At 49.9% G+C, this 21,672-nt stretch overlaps 2 protein-coding genes across 4 annotated transcripts in view; one reads left to right on the forward strand and one right to left on the reverse strand.

Moving 5' to 3' along the window:
* Positions 1–21,672, forward strand: part of LOC128144560 (UDP-glucuronosyltransferase 1A1-like) — a 169,520-nt gene that overhangs the window by 36,789 nt on the left and 111,059 nt on the right. The gene's annotated exons all lie outside the window — the stretch shown is intronic.
* Positions 7,656–21,672, reverse strand: part of SH3BP4 (SH3 domain binding protein 4) — a 39,356-nt gene continuing 25,339 nt past the window's right edge. For all 3 annotated transcript variants that reach the window (XM_052793533.1, XM_052793534.1, XM_052793532.1), the window contains exons 3-5: positions 18,168–20,530; positions 10,508–10,696; positions 7,656–10,258 (exon numbers count right to left, since the gene is read on the reverse strand). In XM_052793533.1, the coding sequence (XP_052649493.1) occupies positions 10,034–10,258; positions 10,508–10,696; positions 18,168–20,530 (2,777 nt within the window). In that variant the 3' untranslated portion in view covers positions 7,656–10,033. The remainder of the gene's footprint in view (positions 10,259–10,507; positions 10,697–18,167; positions 20,531–21,672) is intronic.

Here is a 21,672-nt window from a genome sequence, read left to right on the forward strand (position 1 = left end):
CCTGCTAAGTACCTGGTGCTGTTATTTTCTATTGCTGTTTGAAAAAGCAGGTACTTCAGCGAAAGCTGTTAAGTTCAAGAAGACAGTCCCTTTCCTCCTCAGCCTGTCCCCATTGCAGTGCCTGATTCCCGTGGGCATCCACACCACCGGCAACCTGTCCAGGATCGATGCCAACTGTTGCTTTTCATTCTCTGCCTTTCCCTCCCCTCCTCTTACCCCCAGTAAACAGAAGGAAACCCTTCTTTGGGACATGTGGAGAGTCCCCACGGTGCATGAGAGCTGACCTCCTTTTAAAATGCAGCTTTCATGGCTCCTCATGTTCCTGAAGTGACAGCTCTGGCTGTCCCCATGGTCCCAGCTGGAGTCAGGTGACAGCAGCGCATCTGTGCCTCTGGAAATGAGACCCAGTGGGAACTTGCAATGCCCATCACACCACCAGCCGTGGTGGTTTCAGTCATCTCTGAGCATGGGGCTGGCTGCCAGCAGCTGTCTGATGCAAAAAGCACTTTAAAATGTCCTTATGGAGAAGTTCTCCAAGTACCCTGCTGCAAACAGGCTCTGGATTGATCCAGTGACTTTCTCTGCATGGACAAAAGAAAAACCCCTTGATTTCAGATCAGATGAACAGAATTTAAAAAAATTTCCCAATTGCAGCTGTTTGGGTTTTTTCTTTTTTAACAACTCAAACCTTCTTGCGTAGGTGAAGAAAAGGAGCTACAAGAAAGGGAGGAAGAATCAAAAACCCCATCCCATGGCTTTCATTTCATTTTGGAAATATCTTAAACACAACCAAGGCAAAACAACAGCAGAAACCAGGTATCCTCCTCCTCTCCTTTTCCCTTCCCTCTCCTTAGCCTAGTTTGTCCTGCTTTTTATTTTCCCTTGGCACACTTAAGGGACGTGGGAGCCCAGGCCTGGACAACTGTCACATTGTGCCCAGCAGAGGACACTACAATATCGCTAACAGGAGGGAGCAAGGAAAAGGCCATCCTTCCCCCAAGCCAGGCCAGGTGGATCAGTAGAAGTCAATAGAGACTTGTTTATCCGCCTGTGCTCCAGGAATATGTACCCTGCTGCACGGAGATGATTTTCAGGGTGAATTAGGAGCCAAAGTGCATGGGACAAGCAGCTTCAGTGCAGAGGAGGGCTGCAGCATTACTGCAACACAGCCTTCCCAGCCCTTCTCAAGGGAAGAGTTATGCTGGGGATGCCGTCCCCTCTTACTGCCCCTTAACTGGGTGCCATATAGAGCTGTGCTGCCCCTTAAGCAGGGCAGAGACCCCCCAAGCCCCTGCTTCCTTTACTGGGAGAAGGAGAAACCATTGGCCACGATGTATTTCTAAGCAACAGGGCTGAGATGGGGGTCACTTCTCCAAAGGGGAAACCGAGGCAGGGCCAGCCATTGCTCCTCTCCCTGAGCTGCGCAGGCTCCACATTGCCCCAGGGCTCCAGGAACTGCAGCCTGAGCTTTTCCAGCAAACCCTCCAAATCTCTGCGAAACAGCAGCCAAAATCCCTTCACTGCCCTTGGAGAAATGACAGGCACAAACACCTCCCACCTCCAGCAGCCTCTCGGCATCGCCTAACGCTCACGTAGCACCCCTGCAGAGCTGTGAAAGGAGAGGAGAGCTGTTGCTTTCCACTCCCATCCAAGGACTTTTTTAGTGTTTATTTTATTTTTGCCTGGATTTTAACATCCAAGCTTGCAACAGTAAGGCTGGGAAAAAAAGCAGCGTGAGACAGCACTGCTCCTGGCTCTTCTGGTGACCCTCGGACCCCCCTGGCTGCAAAACACGGGCGAGAGCCTCTTTGGTTTTGGGATGGGGGGTGTCCTCAGGGACAGAGCAGCCCTGGCTCTGGTAGGAAGATGCAGCTGGCATCTCTTGCTGCTTCCCACCAGCTGGACCACGGGAAATGACAGGAATTGCTGACATTTTTCTGCAGCCACAGGATTTCTGCAGCCTCACCCCAGCCCTCCAGTCCCCAAGAGCAGTGGTGAGGTTTTTCCACTGCCACAGGAGCTCTGGGCAGCTCTCGGGCTCCTCTACCTCCCCGGTGCATGGGCCCAGGAAGAACCCTGTCCCATAGGGACACAGCACTTGAAGGGGGGACTCACCCCCTTGCAAGACACACTGAGAAGTTAAATACGCTTGTTATTCAAGGGCAGAGCAAAAAAGAGCAGTGACCTGCAACTCAGCACTCCCTCCTCCTCCCCTGCGCAGGGCTCCCAGGGCCAGACACCCACAGATGTGTCCAGATACCACATCCCGGTGCTGCCTCGCCCTGCGCGCTCACACTTGGATGCTCACGCTCAGACCTACAATTACTTAACTTGATTTTTTTTAAAGATCTATCTTCTGGGTGGCTTTGTAAAAAGTAAATACTTGCTGCTGCCGGCAGCCAGCCATGACTCCAGTTTGGGAGGTTTCACAGGAGCTCCCAAATCCCCTTTCAGCCTTGTTTCCCACCATGGGAAAGCACTGAAAGCTTGAGACTCGAGCGAGGTGTGTGTGCCCACTTCCCTTAGGAGTGTGGACAAGGGATGCCGACCTGCCAGGAGCAGCACCAGCCTCATTTAAAAAAAAAAAAACCAAAACAACTCAAACCACGTGCATCCACAAACAAGGCTGCTTTGGGGTTGCAGGCGTAATGACTATGATGGTCCAGAGCCCTGCCCTCCTCCCTGAAAGCCTGGGGAGCAGTGCAGCACCACACAGCCCCCCACAGAACCCACGGGAAACGGTTGAGGCTGCCCCACAACATGGCTTGGCCCCTGCATCATTCTCTGGAGCTATCCCTGCAGCATCCCTGCAGACCCCCATACAGCATCCCGGTGGGTGAGCCTGGAGTTTGGCACTGGAGACATCCCATCCTGTGACACGCTGCGTGTTGGCCAGTGCCAGTCCCCAGTGCTGCCTGGAGGATGGCAGGGAGCCGACACTAGCAAGCCAGGTACTTTTAGCTGGAGAGGCCACGCAGCTCTCCAATTAATTATCACCTGCAGAGGTGGTTTTAGGAGTTATTTATAGGTAAGCATGATGAAACCTGGGGAAAAGCAATTGCCACAGTGAACCAGGCGCAAAATGCAGGACAGCCTCTCCCTCCCTGGGGAAGAATGTACCCTACTGAACCCAGAGAGGGAGCAAACTGCTCTGGCTTTAGCATTTAAGCTCAGTGAGCCAGGTTAAGCCCATGTGGCAGCTGGACTCGGTCCATAGCTTGGTGCATAACCCCGCTGCTGCTGATGCCATGGGCTGCTGGGACTGAACCAGGCTTACAAAGGAAAGAGAAGATGAAATCTCCATCCACAAATGTTTCCTCACTGGCTGAGGGTGCTGGTATTTCTAGGAGAGGCAATGCTGTCTCCGAGGTCATCTTTCCCAGAGCGAACTCCTGCCCTGCCTATGGCAGGTGTCACAGCTCATGCTAAAAGCTGCTGTCACACGACTCTGCTTTGACAGGTACTAGCAACTGCTCCCAGCATCAATTCCCTTTCTACTAAGAATGGGTGAAAGGTTTCATATGCCAGATCTGATTGCTTAGGATGACAAAAGCAAGTCGTCAGCATGGGCTGCTCAGGCGTTGGCAAATCCTAAATCCCCCGGCCAGATATTGGCTGGCTTATGTAACCGCGTGACCTGTCTTCAAAAGCCAGCCTGGACAAATGGAGCAGTTTTCTTCCCTGAAATGCTACCAGCCTAGATTATCTTGGGGGCGTGGGGGGGGGTGTGGAACACGGTCCCCCCCTTCACTGGGGCAGATCCAAGCAAGCTGCATCTGTTACCAAGCATCCCTCTCTGGCTCATCGCTCTCTCCCAGCAAGGGACCGGACTGCATCCCAGTGACTCGCTTTGTGCCAGACGAGACTTCACAAAGCATCTGCTGGAAAGTTTAATTAACGTTCAGTGGGGGGTAATCAAAGCAGGGCAGAAACCCAAGGTTCATTATCTTCCGGAGGCTGCTGAAGCGACGGCGGGGCTGTCCTTTAAGTTTTGGCCACAAACGGTTGGTCTGAACTCCTTGGAGGGGTGGGTCCGAGATGATTTCAGCATACCACAAGGGAGGCTGCAGGATGGATTCAGTGATGGACAGGGGAAGGAAGGGGAAACCACAACCAGCGGCACTCCTGATGTCAAGCGAGTCTGTTAAACAGCAATAAAAATAATACGGTCATCTCTCCAGTCAGAAGCTCATTCCTTTTCATGTAGGACATCAGGGTCCTTCCACCCCCAATCAAGCAATTAATCGCCCCTTGCAGAACTGACCGTTCAACAAGTGAAGCTTGCCTCTCTTTTGGCCAGGCTCCTCTGCACACAGCCTTTGGGAAAAACATGCCTTTATATTCTGCTTTCCCCCCCCATTATAATAAAAAAACCCAAACGTGTCATTGGTTGCTTGGAAGTCCCTGAATTTCACCAATGGATTAAGCCTGCTGAGCTGTGAAGAGGCGAGCCCCAGGGCATGCTTTGGGTAAAGCCTGTTATCAAAAAAAAGGGCTTTTGACAGGAGACTTGAGCAGGTCATGCTGCAAACGCGCAATGGGAGTTGCACTTCCAGGGACAATAACCGTCTCCGTTAATTTACAGTCATTCAAGCCCATGTTTCATGAGGGATCAGGCCTGATTAAATTAGCTTGGGTTATTAAGGTGAAAAGGTCACAAGGGTCCAGCAGACAAGAAAACCCCAATCTGGAACAGGACTGCTGAGCCAGATGTGCCTGGGATGCCGGCAGAGCCCAGCACCCAGGGCAGAAGTCTAAGCAATGCAATGCGATCCTCGCTAAGGATGTCTTCTACAAGGGTTTTCCACAAAGCAAACCATCGTGCCTGCACCTGGCATGGGGGATATGGCCATCAGAGGAGGGCGGACGCAGGGGATAGCCCTGGGAAGGATGGGGTTTTGGTGGCAAAAGACACCTGCCAACAAGAGGAAGACCTAGGAGCAGCCTTTTAACCAGCTCCTCTCCTCTAAGCACTCATGACCCGCTCCTCCTATTGCAAGATAAAGGTGTCCTGACAGCAGATAATCCACAACAAGCATTTAATTGAGAGCTGGGAAGGAAGCAAAGGAATTGATTTTCAGCAGGGATTTCTAGGGATGAAAACAGATGCCCAGAGACCTCCAGGGTCGTTAATCATAGACTCTAGTTTTCATTGCAAACTGCACTGGGCATCCGGACACCAAGAGCTGGTGAGGACAAAGCAAGAATCACAGATACAGCAGCTCTTCTGTACAGATACCGATAACCCAGAGGTGACTTTTCTTTCCCCTCCCCTTCTGACATATCTTCTTCAGTCATTTAGTGCCAAGCTGAGCTGATGCAAGCTGATCATTCAATTTTGATGGCTGAAGTAGTGGAGAAAATGCTGCAAATGCATTTCCAAGGTGACCTGCACTGAAGCAGCTCATTGCCCTGATTGGCCCAAGGAAGAAAAGCCAACATCTTTTTCTTGAAGTTGAAATATTAGAGGGAGTCAGTCAGCAGTGAAGCAGCTAATGGGGAACTGCTCAAATCAGATGACTGGTGCCCTTCCTACCCAGACCATGTAGGAGTGAGGTGCCCACACGGCGAGGCACCCATGGTGGGGCATCATTCCCACCCATCCCAGGGGTGAACCTGCAGTACCAGGGCCATCAGGAAGGGACTGATAACCCCAGCAGAAACCAACCCTTTATGCACATAATTCAGAAATAATTCAGAATATGCCACAGCAGACCATCACTGGGACATCATCTCACAATTTTTGCATTCTTACCGGGTGTACCAGTGCTGGAGGATGGATTTTCACACCACGTTACGTTGTGAGGCTCCCAACATCAACCACCGCCCCAGCCATGGGTTGCTGGCACTGACCAGCTTCACAGAGGAAAGGAAACAAGGAAGGATGGGCAGCTGAGGTAAGAGAGCTTCTTACCAGTGGAAACTTGCTAGCAATTGGAAATGAGGGAAAAGAAAGGCAGGCAGTAGGATACACAGTCATCCGTGGGTTTTAAGGAAGCAAGCCAAGGCATTGTTACTGGACCAGCAGATCCACACGTGTAATTGAATCTGGGACTGTTATTCCCCTGGTTTTGTTCTCAGTTCACGCACATCTCAAAGCATGTGTATCTGGACAAAATGAGCAACGAGCTGTTCTAGGAAAGCATCTGTAGGAAACAGAGGGCTGAGAAGCAGCAGCAGCAAGTAAAATAGTGGCTCAACTGCATCATCCTCCCAATTAAAACTTTGCCCCAAAGGCACAATTTTAAAGCCCAAATGCTGTCCACGACACAGCCACTCTCCAACAGCCGCAGCCGAGCCTTTGGGCTGCAGCAGTGCTCACCCTGCCACCCTGCTCTCTCCAGGGACCCTCAACTGGGGTCATGAATTGACTGAAGCCCCAAGAGCCTGGACAGTGTCTGAACCACAGCCCAAATCCCGTGACGGCCACAGCTCTGGGTACTGAAGCAAGGGGGGGAACGATGCAGCAAGGGCTGAGCGAGCCTGGGAGGGAGAAGCATGCTGGCAGTATGTCCATCACCCTGCTTTGGAGGCCAACACCCTCCTGAAGGTAGGGCTGAAAAATTAAATGGGTTAGACAGATGGGAAAGTATCTGCTTGGGAAACAAGGGAGAGCTGAGATCAGGAGACAAAAGGAGGAGAGCCAACAGCTGGCTCCTGGTGCATCATCCCTGCAAGAGTCTGGGAGGAACTTGCTTGTGTGTTCCCTTTGACAGTGCAAAGGGGTGTTCAGTACCTTCCTTAGCTCATGAGTTCCACAAAAAGCTTACTTTCTCATTTTTTTTCCCTGTTCTCTTCATCTTCTCCTAGGCTAGACCTTAGTTTTGCTTTGGAAATCAAGCCGCATTATGCCGAGAAGGAAATTTCCAGTCTCCTTCCATGAGCCAGCTGGCCTGGTATCAGCAGGCACTGGTACCTGGCTTCATGAGCTCATTAGCCGCCAGCATGCATCCCCCTGCAAGCTCACCCTCCTTGCAAGGAGGGACCGAGGCTTTCAGGAGAGGACACAGTCACACCCATCCAGGCATGGATGGAGCAACGGGTGCCAAGCAAGGTCCAAGCACATCCTTGTGTGCGACACGTCCTCCTCACGACCCATGAGACACGGTGGTCCTGGCTCAGCAGCTCAGATGCGCCTTATTATGCTGGACCACAAGACGCTTTTGCTAAGGATGAAATCAAACCGTCGTGTCTCCTCTCCGCCTTTGGCAAACTGAAGCCACAGCCAGATAGCTGAATATTTCACTTTCGTGGCTTGAAATCTGAACTCCATATCAGGAACACCGCAACTGCCTTGGCTAAATACAAGGATGTTTTCTCCATTCAGAAAACAACCAGAAAAACATCTCCATGCCAGAACAAATCCTGCAACCAAAGCTTTCCCCGCTTCAGAAAGTTTCTTACCTAGTACTTGAACATAAGCAGCAGCCTGGGAGGCCAGATGGTTTCCAGCAACCTTACCCCAGAGAGGGCAGGATGGAAAGGCACAGGGAAGGAGAATCGGATTCAGATCGGCCCCAGGGGACTGCTGGCTCTGGGTGTGGAAACGTGCTGTGAAGAACATGCTGTTGGCATGGTGGAAAACCTACTAAATTAATCCCACGCATCAAAGCTGCTTTGAGATGAAGAGACAACAGTAGATGTCTGCTCAGGAGTACTGGAATAGTAACAGCTTTAATTGGAGTATTTTTTTTTTCCAAAAATTTTTTCTTTAAAAAAGGAAAAAAAAAAAAAGAACATTAAAAGGTAAGTACAATAACCAGTTACTGCACAAAGGGTGGTAATGCAGAGCCCAGACAGAAGTTTTGGAGAAGGCCTTGATGTTTAGCAGGCAGAAGGCATCCAAGGGACATATGCCCAGTCCCAGCACGTGAGGAGGGACTAGGTTTCAGACCGAGGACAGGGACAAATTAATGCAGCGGTCACCCCACAGGCCTCAAAATGCGCCGGCTGTGCTCCCACGGGTCTCAGAGTGCACACCATCCAAGCTGAGCACAGCATGGTTTAGGCTGCTGCTGAAATGTTAAGTTGGGTATATGGAGTACCTGAGGTAGTTAGAAAAACCAAGGTGGGGGGGGTAAAAAAAAACCAAAACAAACTGAAATAATTCAGGGACATCCCTGAAACACAGGAGGCTCCAACTCCTGCCCTCGCCTGCTGCTGACACCCTCAGGGGTCCCCAGCACAGGAATTCTGCAGAGCTCCGGACCTTGCCAGGAGAACGGCGAAAGCCAAGATTTGGGTAAAACCTCAGGAGAAAGCTGTCCCTCCGCCTGCACGCACGCTCCTGCAGGAGGTATTCCTTACCACAATGGGGATTTTTGCTCGTGCATGGAAAAATGTGCTCTTAGGGTGCCTTAGGGAAAGAGAAAGGGGACAGGTAGTGGGCTCAACTGCTGACAGACCCTCTCTCTGTGCTATGTTAAGTTGCATAGGAAACTCCTTAAAGCCCCTGAGGAGAAATTTAAGGTGCTATTTACTTCTTGTGGGGTCCATCGAGAGTGATCATTTCTGGGGACGTGATTTTGGGAAGAAGAAAGGAGACCATTCCCTCCTGAGGCCGCTGCACTGGCATGATCCACTGGATGCCTTTCACATTCTTTCTCTCTTTTTTTTTTTTTTTTTTCCATTAACCTGAAAGAAAATTATCCTTTAAAAACTAACCTTTCTGTGGTAGCAGCGTTTCACTATAAAGAGACTTTGCACTTAAAATAATTGTTCTGTGCAAAAATAAAAAATATTTCCCTCCCACGTAAAATATTTGAAAGTTGGGGAGCGGGAAGAGGAAGGAAGGTCATTCAAAAGCCTCGGCTATAAAACGAACGGGGGAAAACATCCAGGCACTCTGTGCCACAAATATTTAGCTCATTGGCACCAGGTTTATAGCAAAGACTATTTACAAGTTAAACTGGACTTTAGGAGCCTTGAAAAGCCCCACTTGAAGCCCTCTGAAGTAAATGGCAATGAGCATTAAGTCACGAAGCACATCTGGAACATCTCCAGTGAGCTCGGATTTCAAATTAGGAGAAACATCTTCTCTCTTCCTTCTTTTTTTTTGTTTCTGTGTGTAAAGGGATATATGGATGGCAACAATTCTATCCCCTTTTCTGGCCTCTTCTCCAAAGCAGGAGCATCTGAAGAGTTTGCTGCCATGGCAGGGCAAGCCACCCTCACCATCCTCCTGGTCTATCTCCTAAGAAGGTCTCTGGTGAACCCCAAACCTCCAGTTTCTTCCAGAGATGTCCTGCAGCACCCGGGTGGGATAAAGCGCAAGGGGCAGCAGCCGCTTCTCCTGGTTAAAAACAGTACCCATGCATCTGCAAACAGGCAATGAGCATCTCCCTGTCCACAAATGAGAAAATGCATGTTTGCAGAGACATGAAAATAAAACAAAAAACAACCAGACGGGTCACAGGGCCTGTTAAAAAAAAAAAAAAAAAAAAAGCAAGCTCCTTTTTGGTGTAAGATGCTTGTTGGGCTGAGGACATCCCGAGTTCATACGGTGCTTTACAGTCATGTCTGGGAGTCTGCCAAAGCCTGACAGCGGGGGAGGGCATTTACTGTGCTTCTTCTTAAAATACATATTTACATTACTCACGTTCATCTCAAAAATGATAATTTAAAAGCAGTTTCTACAACATAAAAAACAACCACAGCTTCCCCCCAAAGTGGTTACAACCTTTACTGCTTGTTACAAAAATTAGACTTTTATTTGCAAATGCCTAAAAAATGTGATCTCTTTTGTGATCCCTCCCCACTCCCTTGCCCCCTTTAAAGTTTTTTTAGTAAGAAATAGTTTAACCGGTATCAATGCTGTAGGAAAAGCCATTCCCCTCTGGATGCCTTCCCATCAAGGAGGGATGTCTCCTGCTGATTTCTAGTCCCAGTGGAGAACTTGCAAACTTTGGCCTCTTAAAACCTGGGGAGAGCAACCTCCACTTCTTTTTAAAGTCAACTGCTTAAAAAAAAGGGGAAAAAAGCACAGAAAAAAACCCCAGCAAATGAGAAGTGGACAAAAATGTCACTGCAGGAACTAGATTGCAAAATCCTCATGGTCTTGTGGGCTGAAGGCAGCTGCCCGCAACATGTCCAAGGAGTTGACGAGGATGAGGGTGCCGGTGAGATGCTTCCAGCGTTTGGTGATGGGGTTCTTCATCTTGTCCAGCCCGGTGTGCAGCTCCTGGATCACGTCACGGTAGCTGTCGCCCATCTGGCTGCTCCAGGTGAGAAGGAAATCGTATGCTGGCTTCCACATGGCCTGCAGTGATGGGGCAGAGGGGAGAGGAGATCGGAGCTGAGCCAGGCTGGGTGGCCAGCGAGCAAGCGATGCCATCCCTAACACACCCCCATCCCAGAACAAGCATACTCCTGAGAAAAAAACACCCTCAAGTTACCCCAGCACACCCAAATCCCTTTTATCCCCCTCCAAGGTGCTCCAGAAGACCATGCTCTGGAGGTATCTGCAACCCTAGGGGACCCATGGAGACCAAGACCCATCCGTTCTCACCTCGCTGTCCACCGTCCCCGTCTTGTCCCGGTGTGGGGCCTCATAGGCATCCATCTGCTGCTTGGAGACTTTGGCGAGCTTCTCCGCGAGCTCCCTCCAGCGCTGGGCCACCTCCACGGCCGTGGTCAGCAGCACAAAATCCTGGATGAGCCGGACGACCAGCCCCTGGCAGTCCATTTTCAGCAGGGCCTGAAGGACAGTGGTGAAAACCAAACAAGAAAGTCAAGGCAGGCAGTAGATGGCAGGTGACCCATGGGACCATGCAGGGAAGTCCATTGAGAAGCCACCCCCAAAATCCTCCCACCCCCTTTCTAGCAACAGCTGGTGAAATTAGGCCACCAGGCTCAACAGACAAGTAATCCCATTAATTGAACCAAGCGCCCTACCCCTGTTCAATGAAGCTTGCAGCCTGGGCTGGCCAACGCAACCTTATTTTCAGGCAACCCCTCAAGATGTTCAGGCACCACCATAAGCAGTTTAAAGCATCCCAGGGGCTGAGAAGAACAGATGCCTTTAATCAAGGTAACTAATCCAGCATGGTCCATGAGCCTGAGGCTCCCCGAGCCTGGAGGAGCACCATCCTTCAGCATGGGTGGGTGGGCAGGCATGGGCCAGCCAGTACGTTTTGGGATAGGACTTGGACATCAGCCTCGGGAGGAGATGGGCCGGGGTGAGACCCAGGCAAATGGCCAGTTGACAGCACTACAGGACCATTGCTCGGCTTGGGATGTTGTTGCTCTTCTCGCTGCCCCTCTGCCTTCCCGTGCCAGTTCAGAAACCTCCTCCTTCTGTGTCATTTATTGACCTAAAAGCCGAGATTTTCTGCAAATGGTTTTGAAGAAGTGGGGAAGAGGAATTGCAGCAGTCAAGAGTTTTCTAGCTAGCAATAACTTAGCCAGGAAAAAAATGACAGAGCAGGGTTAGCTCCTATCTTTAGGTACCAAATCACATTAACATCCGCTCAAAGTGGAAAGCAAGTTGTAAAAGGGGAAAACCCACAGTGCAGCCCATGAAAGGAAGGGTTTAAGTGGCAACTATCAGAAGACAGGATCTGACAGACAGAATCAACATCCCACTCACCAGGGCTCCCCCATCCTCTGCCAGAGCCCATGGACTGCAACAACCTCAGCAGCAACCCCCCTCCCTGGGCAAATCCCACCCTGAACCTCAAGTGGTTACAGAAAGGTGTTTTACATTACGAAATGGGCATCCCCTTTTTAAAACATGGAAATCAAGCAAACAGACCCCAGACCCTGCCTTGGGCAATAATTTGTCAAGTACCCTCTTTTTTTCCTATGGCCAGATCCAGAGCCGTGGCACCAGCGGACTCAGGATGGTGGCTCCAGGATAGGTGAACACCAAGGGGTGGTGTTCACTTCAGTAGAGGCAAACCACAGCTCAGGGATGCAGGGACAGCCCCCTCGAAGGATGCTGAACACCAGCAAGTGCCCAAGGAACCACGCTGGCACATGTGTCCCCATCGGAAACATCACCCGCACTTTCACGACAGCACAGGGCTGGTTATTACAGAAACCATGGATGTGGTGGTCCCCATGCAGCCAGAATCCTCCTGCTTTCTGCCACCATGGGTCTTGACATCGTCTCCTGGCACGGAGGGTCTAGGCAAACCCCAGCTGGTTTGGCTCTGGGGCAGAAGAAGGGTTAAAATCTCGCATAGGCGGATTCACAGGCACAGCTGGGGGAAGATGGGAACATCTGAAACCACTCCAGCAATTTGCAAAGCAAATGCATGTTGATTTTTCCCTTATCTGTTTCCAGCTTAAAGCTGGGCTCAATCTAATTACAGCTGCAGACCCATGTTTGTTTGCTCCTCCAAAGTGCTTACACTGGTTTCTTGTACTAGGAGAGAAGTCATAAACCCTCTTCTTAAGGAAGCAAGGAAAATACATTCAAAAGAGCATTAATTTTTTTTTTTTTTTTTAAAAAAGGGCATTAAGAAGCATTTAGATCTCACACCTGTGCTGTAACCACCTCCCCTCCAGCAATGCTACCTTACCACCCAGGCCCCAGATTAATCACGCTCTCCTCTGCAGGCGGGGATTCGGATGGTCCTAAGGAAGAGCAGATTTAGCATCCTCAAACCTGCCTTTCCAGGCGGCTTGGATCACCTGCATGTAAACCCCAAAACAACCTGGTATTTAGCAAAGCAGGCTAGATGAGTCACTCTCATCTCTTGCCAGAGGCTGAGCAGGTCTGAGGCAGTGGAGGAGGCCACCGGGAGCAAAATGTGCCGCAGGGGTTAAGAAGGATAGAGCTGCAGGAGACAGATTCTCCTGTTCCTTCTGCTGCTCGAAGTAAACAAGAAAACAGCATCAGGTAAAGCAGCTGGAGGCCATGTAATTGAGAACTGTATAATCAGTCAAAGCACCAGCACCCCGCCACACAGAACGTTAACTCCGAAACCTACTGATGGCCACAGAACCACCTAGTTCCTGTGCTTTTCCCCTAGTGATTTGAGCTGGGGAGGCTCAGCACACAAATTACGGGCTGGGGAAAATGCAGGAGGGTGGGCAGAGGTGATGGGAGACAGGGACAGCACGAAATCCAGGTGGGGATGGGGTGCAAGGAGGACACAGGGCCACTAAGGTCAGAGCCAAAGGGGGAATATTAGTGGTAAGAGCAACACACTTTTTTCGGCCTGGGCACAACTCGCTCCCTCTATCACAGAAATACATGAAACACAGGGCTCTCCTGGAAGCCCTGACTGCCTGGCTGGGATTAGCAGGGCTCACAACAGACTTAATCCTCCAGTAGGTGCTTTTGGGATTACACTACAATTTCTTTCCATCCTCCTCCTCCACCCTGGACAAGCCTCCCTGGGTAGCTGGGTACACCTGCTGTATCTCCGTCCCTCGGTACCCAGCCATGCTCCCTGCTGAGATGTGACGTGGGCTGTGCCTCACCGGTGACCTCCAAAGCATTTATTAACCTCAGAGCAGAGCAAGCTCCAAGCCTGCTCCACCAGACTAGCACACAGCAAAGGAGATGGTTTGATATTCAAATCCCAGTTCAAAGAGGCACAGAAGCGCCTCTACTTAAAAGGCATCCAAGGGAGGCTGAATTTGCATCCCGGCTCTGAAATGCAGAATCCCATTTCCCATCCTCTAATGATAGAAACCAGCATCTGGAAGAAAGCAAGCCAAGGCAGAAGACAGAGGCAACCCCAAAGACCACCTGCAGATGTGTGGCAAACCCCTGCCCATGCCCATCACTGCGACCTTCACAGTTCACTCCTGACTCTGCGAGCCTCCAGCCCTGCTTGCTCCCCCATGCACAAATAGGCAGCTTCCCCACAGTCCATCCAGCCCTGACCCCCACATGCTCCGGAGCGGAAAGCATCGCTGAGTTCACATCTGCCCACCAAGCGTGGTGCAAGCTGTTATGGAAATGGATTTTTTAAATTAATAACTTTTTTTAAAAAATAGCATTTAAATTGGAAAGCACCCCAGGGGGTCCAAATGTTATCACGCATTAGTCACCCCCCCGAAACATCAGTGGGGGAAGCGGAGATGCGGTTACCCTAAGCAGTAATATTTAGCGTCCCATTAACTGCTGCAGGGATGCGTGCCAGGGCAGGGATGCGACCCGAGCGTGGCAGGCAGGCAATGTGCCTGGGGTGGCACCGTGCCACAGCTTGCGCCTGGGACCTCCTCAAACGTGGGGAGAAAGGTTCTGGGTTCCCAAGGAGCCAGCAAGACCCACAGGGTGAGAGGATGCTCGTGCACAGGCTCCTGTCTCCACCGTCCTCTCCGGGATACAGGTCAGGTTTTTGGCCCAAACGAGTTGCCTCTGTACAAGCGCTCCCCAAAACAACACTTGCTTTAGGCATTAAACGTGTCTTCCACTTGCTTCTTTTGGCTGTCAGCACCCCCAAAATCACCAGTCACACACACTTAAAATACTGTGGTACACACTCATGATCTTAAATACTAGTTTCTTTTTTTTACCTAACACAGGCACAGGTTCTGTGGGGCAATTTCCCCAAACACGGTGCCTGGCTGAGTCTCAGGGTGCTTAAGGCATCACTTCTGAAATGACATCAAGTGCCATCAGCCACACTCCCAGGTGGCTTGGAGAAGGTACCATCAATGCAACCGCAAGCAGCTTTTTGGGTTTTGGGTTTTTTTTGTTGGTTGGTTTTTTGCAAGAGCAAAATTGCATGGGAGCAAGAACACAGGGTCTGCAACTGCTGCACTGGGGATGGGAAAGCAGTAAAGATTTCCTGCCAGACCCAAAAAATAAAAGTGGGTTGGCTTATGCTGTCCACAGAGCAAGGAGCCTGACAACATGACAGCTGAAAGGCGTCGGGTGGCATTTCTACAGCTTTCTATTAATTGACAGGAGCACAGGGCAAGACTTTCAGGTGTTATGCATGAAAAGACCTTGCTGGAAGCCTGCAAGCAACTCTTTCTCATTCTGTGCTGGAAGCAACTTGGCTATGCAAGGACAAGCCATGCCCTACAGAAAACATCCCCACCAACTTCAGCAGGGTGCAGCATGGTTCCTCAGGGGAGCAATGTCCAGGATCTATATGTATGGTGGGGAGTTGTTCCCATGAAAGCAGAAGCACAGGAGTTGGGCTTTCCCCTCTGAACCCAAATTCAGCACATGGACTACCATTAGCCAGCAGATTGCTTTGGGATGGAGGAGCAAGAGGGGCCCAACATGAGCAACCTGGGGCTGGCATGCTCCAGGCGTGCCAGCGCAAGGTCCAAGCGATGGACACCCTGCTCTGCATGACATTAAGGACTGCTTGAGCCTACCAGCAGCAGTTTGGGATCTGCACACACCAGGGACAAACAGTATCTTTTGGTAGAAGAAAGGCAGCATGCAGATACCTGCAGTCAGAACAAATGGTAAGAAACAAAGGGAAAAAAAAAAATCCCAACATCATCTTCTATATGATCTTTAGAAGCAGCCTGGAGAAGAAAAAGCTCATTGTTTCCACAGCGCTCTGCTGACGTGCCCAATGGCAATCCCAGAAGACCCATGTTTTTCCCAACAGCAGCATCTGTTGGAAAGGATGATAAATGTGAGGCTCTATAAAAACACTATATCGAAAATCCAGAGAAAGAGAGAAATGCTGTGTCTCATGACAGGCCTAACCCCAGCTCCCGAGGACCAGGTAGTGCAGTCACTGCATGGCCAGGTACCGGTGGCCCAGCTGCAATGAGGTCTTCTTGCATCTGTGCGCAGGGCTTTTTAGCAAGAGCATCTGTGTGCTTTCAATGGGCAGAGAGGAGGGAGGGGATAGGTAGGTTTCTCTTTCTGATGTGATGACTAACTTCTGAGCAACGTTCCCCCAGTTACCTTCACACACCACTGCTAGCACTAGATTCGAAAAATAACAATTAAATGCAGATTACTTATTAACTAGTCATCATGACCAGGCTTCTCCATGCTTGGCTGCTGGTGCATGGCTCTGCCACTGCAATTTATATATTCAACACTGAAGTCAGAAGCACTTACTGCTTCTCCCTTCACAGTCCCTTGAAAGGAAACAACCAACTTTAAGATGAAACAGTCAGATCAGAGCTTAACCCAACCAGTTCTTCTTGCCAGCAGATGCCAGAAAGTGAGTCCATTTGTTACAAATAAAATCAGATTTAAACACAATAAAATACATTACTGCTCTGATGTCATCCCCCGAAACATCTATTTCTTCTTTTTTTTTTTTTTAAACCAGGCTCAATCTAATTTCTCCATAAGCTAAGGAGGATTTGACAGCAGCAAGGGGTTTAGAAGAAGCATCATCTTCCACCAGGAAGAGAGCTCATCCTTTATCGACAGGCTCAGACTCACAAAGAATAGGAAACAGAGCCAACGCGCAGGATTAGCCTCCATTCAAACAAGGAAAATAAAACCTGCTCTGGGACTCTGCACTCCAGGCATCCCTTGGGGAGCAGGATGTGTTCCTGCAGGTTACGGCCGTCCCCTTGAGTTAGTTGCTCCCTGAGTATCTGAAGAGCCTTATCTTTCCCTTTGTCTCCCCACTGAGGTCTGGCATAGATTTTCCACGACCTACAGACTGGCTGGGAATCCTGGAGACAAAGGGAATAGATAAAAGAAACACTTACAGGTTTGCAAATCAGTAAGGCAAACAGCACAAAGCCCTTGGAAGCATCCAACAAGAGGAGCACAGATTTCATCCCATCCTTCACTGAGGCTAATGATTAAAGGAGCAAACCCTCCCTCCTTGGGGGAACCACGGGGCCAGACACCAGCCTTGGCTACCACGGTGGGTATTTTCCCTTCCTGGATGGCCCCAGAAAGAAGAGAGACAACCGTGTATGATGGCCAGAGGAATGGCTCAACAGAAGCAGTGTTGGTGGCATGACCTGGCACCCCAAAGTCAAAGCTAAAACATTGCCCCATGGGCCACAAAGTGATAACCAGGCACCGGGAACTCGCTGGACAATATTTCCATGAGTAACAAAGGGCTCCGTACTCTTCCTAACACTTTACACCTCGTATTCGATCCTCAAATTTCCCCCTTATTAAAGGGAGCTTGGGAAATGAAATACTTCATTTGGCTCCAGTCCTCTTTACCCAGGCTGCCTACTTGTTATTTCATTTTGCGTGCTGCTGCCTGCACCCATCATGGCCAAGCAAAGCTGTCGCTATTCCTTAATTCGATTGGCATTTTAAACCACATGATTTGCCATAACTCAGTTATCCTGCTTCTGCAGGAGAGCCTGTTAAGAGGCAAGAGCTGCAAATCTCTTCCAGACATTTCATCCCGGATTTTCTTTGGCTCACTTCATATGAAATGCTAGAAACGATCATGAATATGATTTCTCGCAAGAGACTTCCGAACAGCATCCTAGAAATACTTGCGGGCAGCACTTCCCCAAATGCCTTTCAGGACAGAAGCAAGCCATGCATTTCAATTTACAAACACGATCCACAGTTGGACGTAGAGGTGCCCTTGGTTTAGCTGCCACTCAAAAAGAGATGGGCCAGACATAATCTGACACTATTATAGAGGAATTTGAGGTTGTTTCATGAAGGCAAAGGTATAGCATCATTCTTCACAGCAGCTGTAAAACCCTTCTCCAGTATGCTTTGACACACCTAGTGATGCAAAAGTATGTGACCTGAGATGTGGCTCACCAACCCCACTCTGTATAGGAAAAGCTTTTGTGTTTCTTGCCCTTTTTGCAGTTTTCCATCAGCATTGCCTTCAACGATGCACGCTTTGACACTGGGGTTGAGGAGACCAGCAGCTTTCAGGTAACTCCTAGAAGTGTACATCATCGAAGGCTGAAACATAAATACCCAGCAGCAGGGACCTGTCGAGTGCTATGAAAACACTGGACCAAAATCACCTTGATCTTGAAGGGCTTCAGATTAGATACCTTCCAAAGCAAGCCTGTTGGCTGCCCTCACACAACATGTACTTATAGTATTTCACTCAACTTGTCCCTCATTTATGGCCATGATCCCATTAAACTAGGAGCCCACCAATGCGTACAACCACAGGACTGAACTTCCACATGGCTGTGCCGAGCAGCCTGCAGAAGACCTTAAAGATGGACTTCATTTTCTACAGACTGAATTAGGAAACTTCCACCTCTCGTTCACCCTCATCATGCTGCACAGCAGGGAATTAAGACCCCTCGTCAGACCTCAGACTCACCGTCATGAGCTCCTTCTGGAAAGACTTCCTCTCCTTGTTCTCAGCGTTGTTGCAGTCTTCCTTCAGCTTCTCCAAGACAGAGGCCACTCGCTCTGGCTCGCTGTCCAACTCCGCTCGGCAGAAAAAAGTGAGCGGCAAGTTCAAGTACCCCAGCGCATCAGCGAAGGAGCGCCAGCTGCTGAGGTTCTCCATGAGCAGAGTCCTCACAGAGGCATAGATGTAGGTCAGGAACTTGCAGGGCCTCAGGATCTGCTCGAGCAACAGGCTAGTAGTGAGATCTGGCCCAGAGAAGTAGCTGGGCTTGACCTTCCCAACCACCAGCACGTTTTTGGTGTGCACAAGGCCTATTTTTCCCTGGTAGTAGCCAATATACCACTCCTTGGTCCACAGCTGCCCTTTTAACCTGATCTTCTCCTCACTGAGGAGGGCTATGACATCTCCCTTCTTGTACTCCAGCAAATAGTGGTTCTTGCTTTGCCTCACCACCGTCTTCAGCAGCTTGCCATACTTCAAGCTCAACACCAGCCGGTCCTGAAAAACTGGATACTTGGCAGTGGCAGCCAGAGGTGAAAGGATGATCTTTCCGACCTCGTTCTTCTTGAGGAACCGCCTCTGCCCCGTTGGTTTGATGGCACTTTTCGGAGGCGGCTGCGGCGTCTGGACACAGAATTGGGTCAAAATAGCATCCTTGTCATCTTTGACCTGTATCCTTAGCGTGAAGTCTGAGAGCTCATTGGGGTCGTGGGACGCAATGGGGAAGATAAGGCGGCTAACCTTGCCCAGCTTCATCTGAAAGCCCCGCACAATTTTGGCTTGCTCGCTAGCTTTCACCTCGTAGTTGGTCATGTTGGAGAACATGCAGAGCTTGAGGTCCTGAGGCCGGGAGAGAGCAAATTGATGCTTACCCCAGAGCTGGAGGGCGACGGGAGCTGGGCTGTGGGACTGTCTTGTGACCTCGTTCACCAGGAGAGTCTTGGGGGCACATTCATGCCCGAACATGGCCACGACGGTTTTAAAGGACGGGTGAATGTGTTTTGGGCCGTAGACACCAACCGTGATCTTCTTGCTGATGTAATCCCAAACGGTGTAAGGGTAGAGGATGTTCTGCCCCTGGGCTACAGCCGCGATGTACATGCAAGGCTCCAGGTTCTCCAGCTGCACCTGGATCGTGTCCCCATATGAGTAGCTCAACTGCATCGGCGTGTATGGCCCCTCTTTCATGTCGCTCCGCAGACACTGCAGTCCTACCAAACTCTTGCTCATGATGTCATTCTTGACCTCTGCCGACACTTTCATCTCCAGAATGATGAAGGTTTTCACCTCCATATTGCTGAGTTTGATCTGCAGGACCGGGCTGATGGTGCTGCACTTGTCACTGTTCAGCTCCAGCGGTGGATCCAGCATCGCTTTCATGGAGATCTGCTGTGTTTCCCCAGGGCACACGTGGCCCTCTGGCACGTGGATGCTGATGTTGGTGTCTGGAAGCTGAACGGCTCCACCAGAGCTATCCAGCTTGCAGACAATGTTGGTCTCCACTGGTTGCGTCTGACCCCAGCCAGGATTTTGACCAAGCAAATCTAAGTCATGGCAAGACCGAGCCAGCTTCCTGTGGTTCAGCCATGCCGTCCTAAAATCTTCCCGGCTCTGGAACTGCTCAGGGGTGGGAGACTTCAAACCGCTGAAGAAACTCGATGATGCCGGAGCATCTGACTTGGCCTGAAGAACGGACAGTTCAGACAAACTGTAGGAGCGTTTACTTCTGAAGAATGGATTGTCCCTTTTCACAGGCTGTTCCAGATCCAGCCTGTTTGTGGATGGAAACTCATCAAAAATGTTGCCCAGGCTGCTATTAGCAGCCGAACTGGAAACAGCTGAAGTAGGAGCCCCCGTGTCAAAAAGCAGCAAGTCAACGGCGATGTTGGAGTTGGACTCTTTGTCCGAGCTGGGCACTGTTTGCAAATTCCCATTAAGAAATGGGTTTGTCTGGACTCCGTTCAAGAACGGGTTGTTATTGCAGGTTTTCGCAGAGTTTCTTTTCACGTCAGTCCATTCTCCAAGCAGGTCTAACTCCTTGACCCCCTCGTCAGGGCTCTCCAGTAGATTGTCTATCATCCCGCTGTCCGTTAAGGAAGAGTTGCGGTAGTTTACTGGCTGGACGTAGGAGGAAGGGATGTAACCCATTTCTGTGGTGTTGTGAGCATACCACCACTCACCTCCTGACGTGTCTAAGACATAAAGGTGGTCCCCCTTGGAGAACTTCAAAGTGGTGAAATTAGTCGGACAGTAATCTTTGATTGCTATTACTTCCTTCGCATTTCCAAAGGACGTGGGATTGTCAACCAGCAAGGCACTAGGAGAAGGCACTGCAAAGCCAAGAATAAAACAGCACTGTAAGCAATCCACAAGAGAGTCACAACTTATTTGCAAGCATTTATTTCAGGTCAGCAATCCATGCTACTTTAAGCAGTGAAGTAAGGTAGTCTTACAACCTCTCAAACCTGGAGGTATGGTTTTTTTTCCCCTCTAAAATTCTTAAACAAAACTTCTCCCTCTGCTACTTCCAATACATTCACATTCCTCTTCCCCAAAGGGTTCATGATCTAAAGGGATGGGCATTGACGTGGCTGGGAAGATCAACCAGAGCCAAGACAGGAGAAGCAGCAACTTGTTATCTTCGCCATGCAGACAAGTGCCTTAGCAACAAGCCTCCCCCTCAATGTAGGGCCCCATGCAGCTGCTCCTCTACGAGACGCCAGCATCCCAGAGCCTCACTAAACTCCCTGATGAACGATTCACAAGAAGATGTGTTGGATGGAGTTTTGACGGAGTGGGAGTCGCTTCTTATCAGCTCTCCTTTTCACCTGGCGTATTGGGATCTAAGCTCCTTTGGGCATGTGCTAGAATGGCAGGCACCCCCTTAAATGTTCACGTTTAAAATAACAGAAGTTAATTACAGGGGGTTCTCAATGATTGCTACATGGGAAGAGCCATTATCCTGCCAATGTGCTCAGTGGTATCTCAAGGTCTTTGGCCACCAGCTCTTTAGCACTGCCATTGCACTCTCCATATGCAAATAGTTATCTGTGGTGCTGCTGGTGAATGCCTCCTCTTCAAAGAGATGATGTGATAACCCAAGGTAACGTAAACCCAAGATAACTTTCAGCACAGGCTAAAAGTGCTCTCACTCTGCCATAACCCCTGTCCTGCACAAGTGAAACATGTTTCAGTGAAAGAAACATCTAAGGGCATGTCATACTCCTACGTTTTTACATCACACCAGCCAAAAAACCCAGCATCTCATTCCTTTTACATAGCACCTATATTTCAAAGCTCCTCAACAAAAATTAACTCAATTTCTAAAGGTCATGTAGTTTGAACCCTCAGAAAGAAGCACAGCATCACCATCCTGCAGTGCTGTTGTGGTCCTAGCAGCATCTCCAATGTCACTTTCAGCAGTGCCAGGTGAAAGTCATCTTGCCAGGGGATCCCAATTACAAGCAAGATA

This window comes from Harpia harpyja, chromosome 7, assembly GCF_026419915.1.
Source record: "Harpia harpyja isolate bHarHar1 chromosome 7, bHarHar1 primary haplotype, whole genome shotgun sequence".
Taxonomy (NCBI): domain Eukaryota; kingdom Metazoa; phylum Chordata; class Aves; order Accipitriformes; family Accipitridae; genus Harpia; species Harpia harpyja.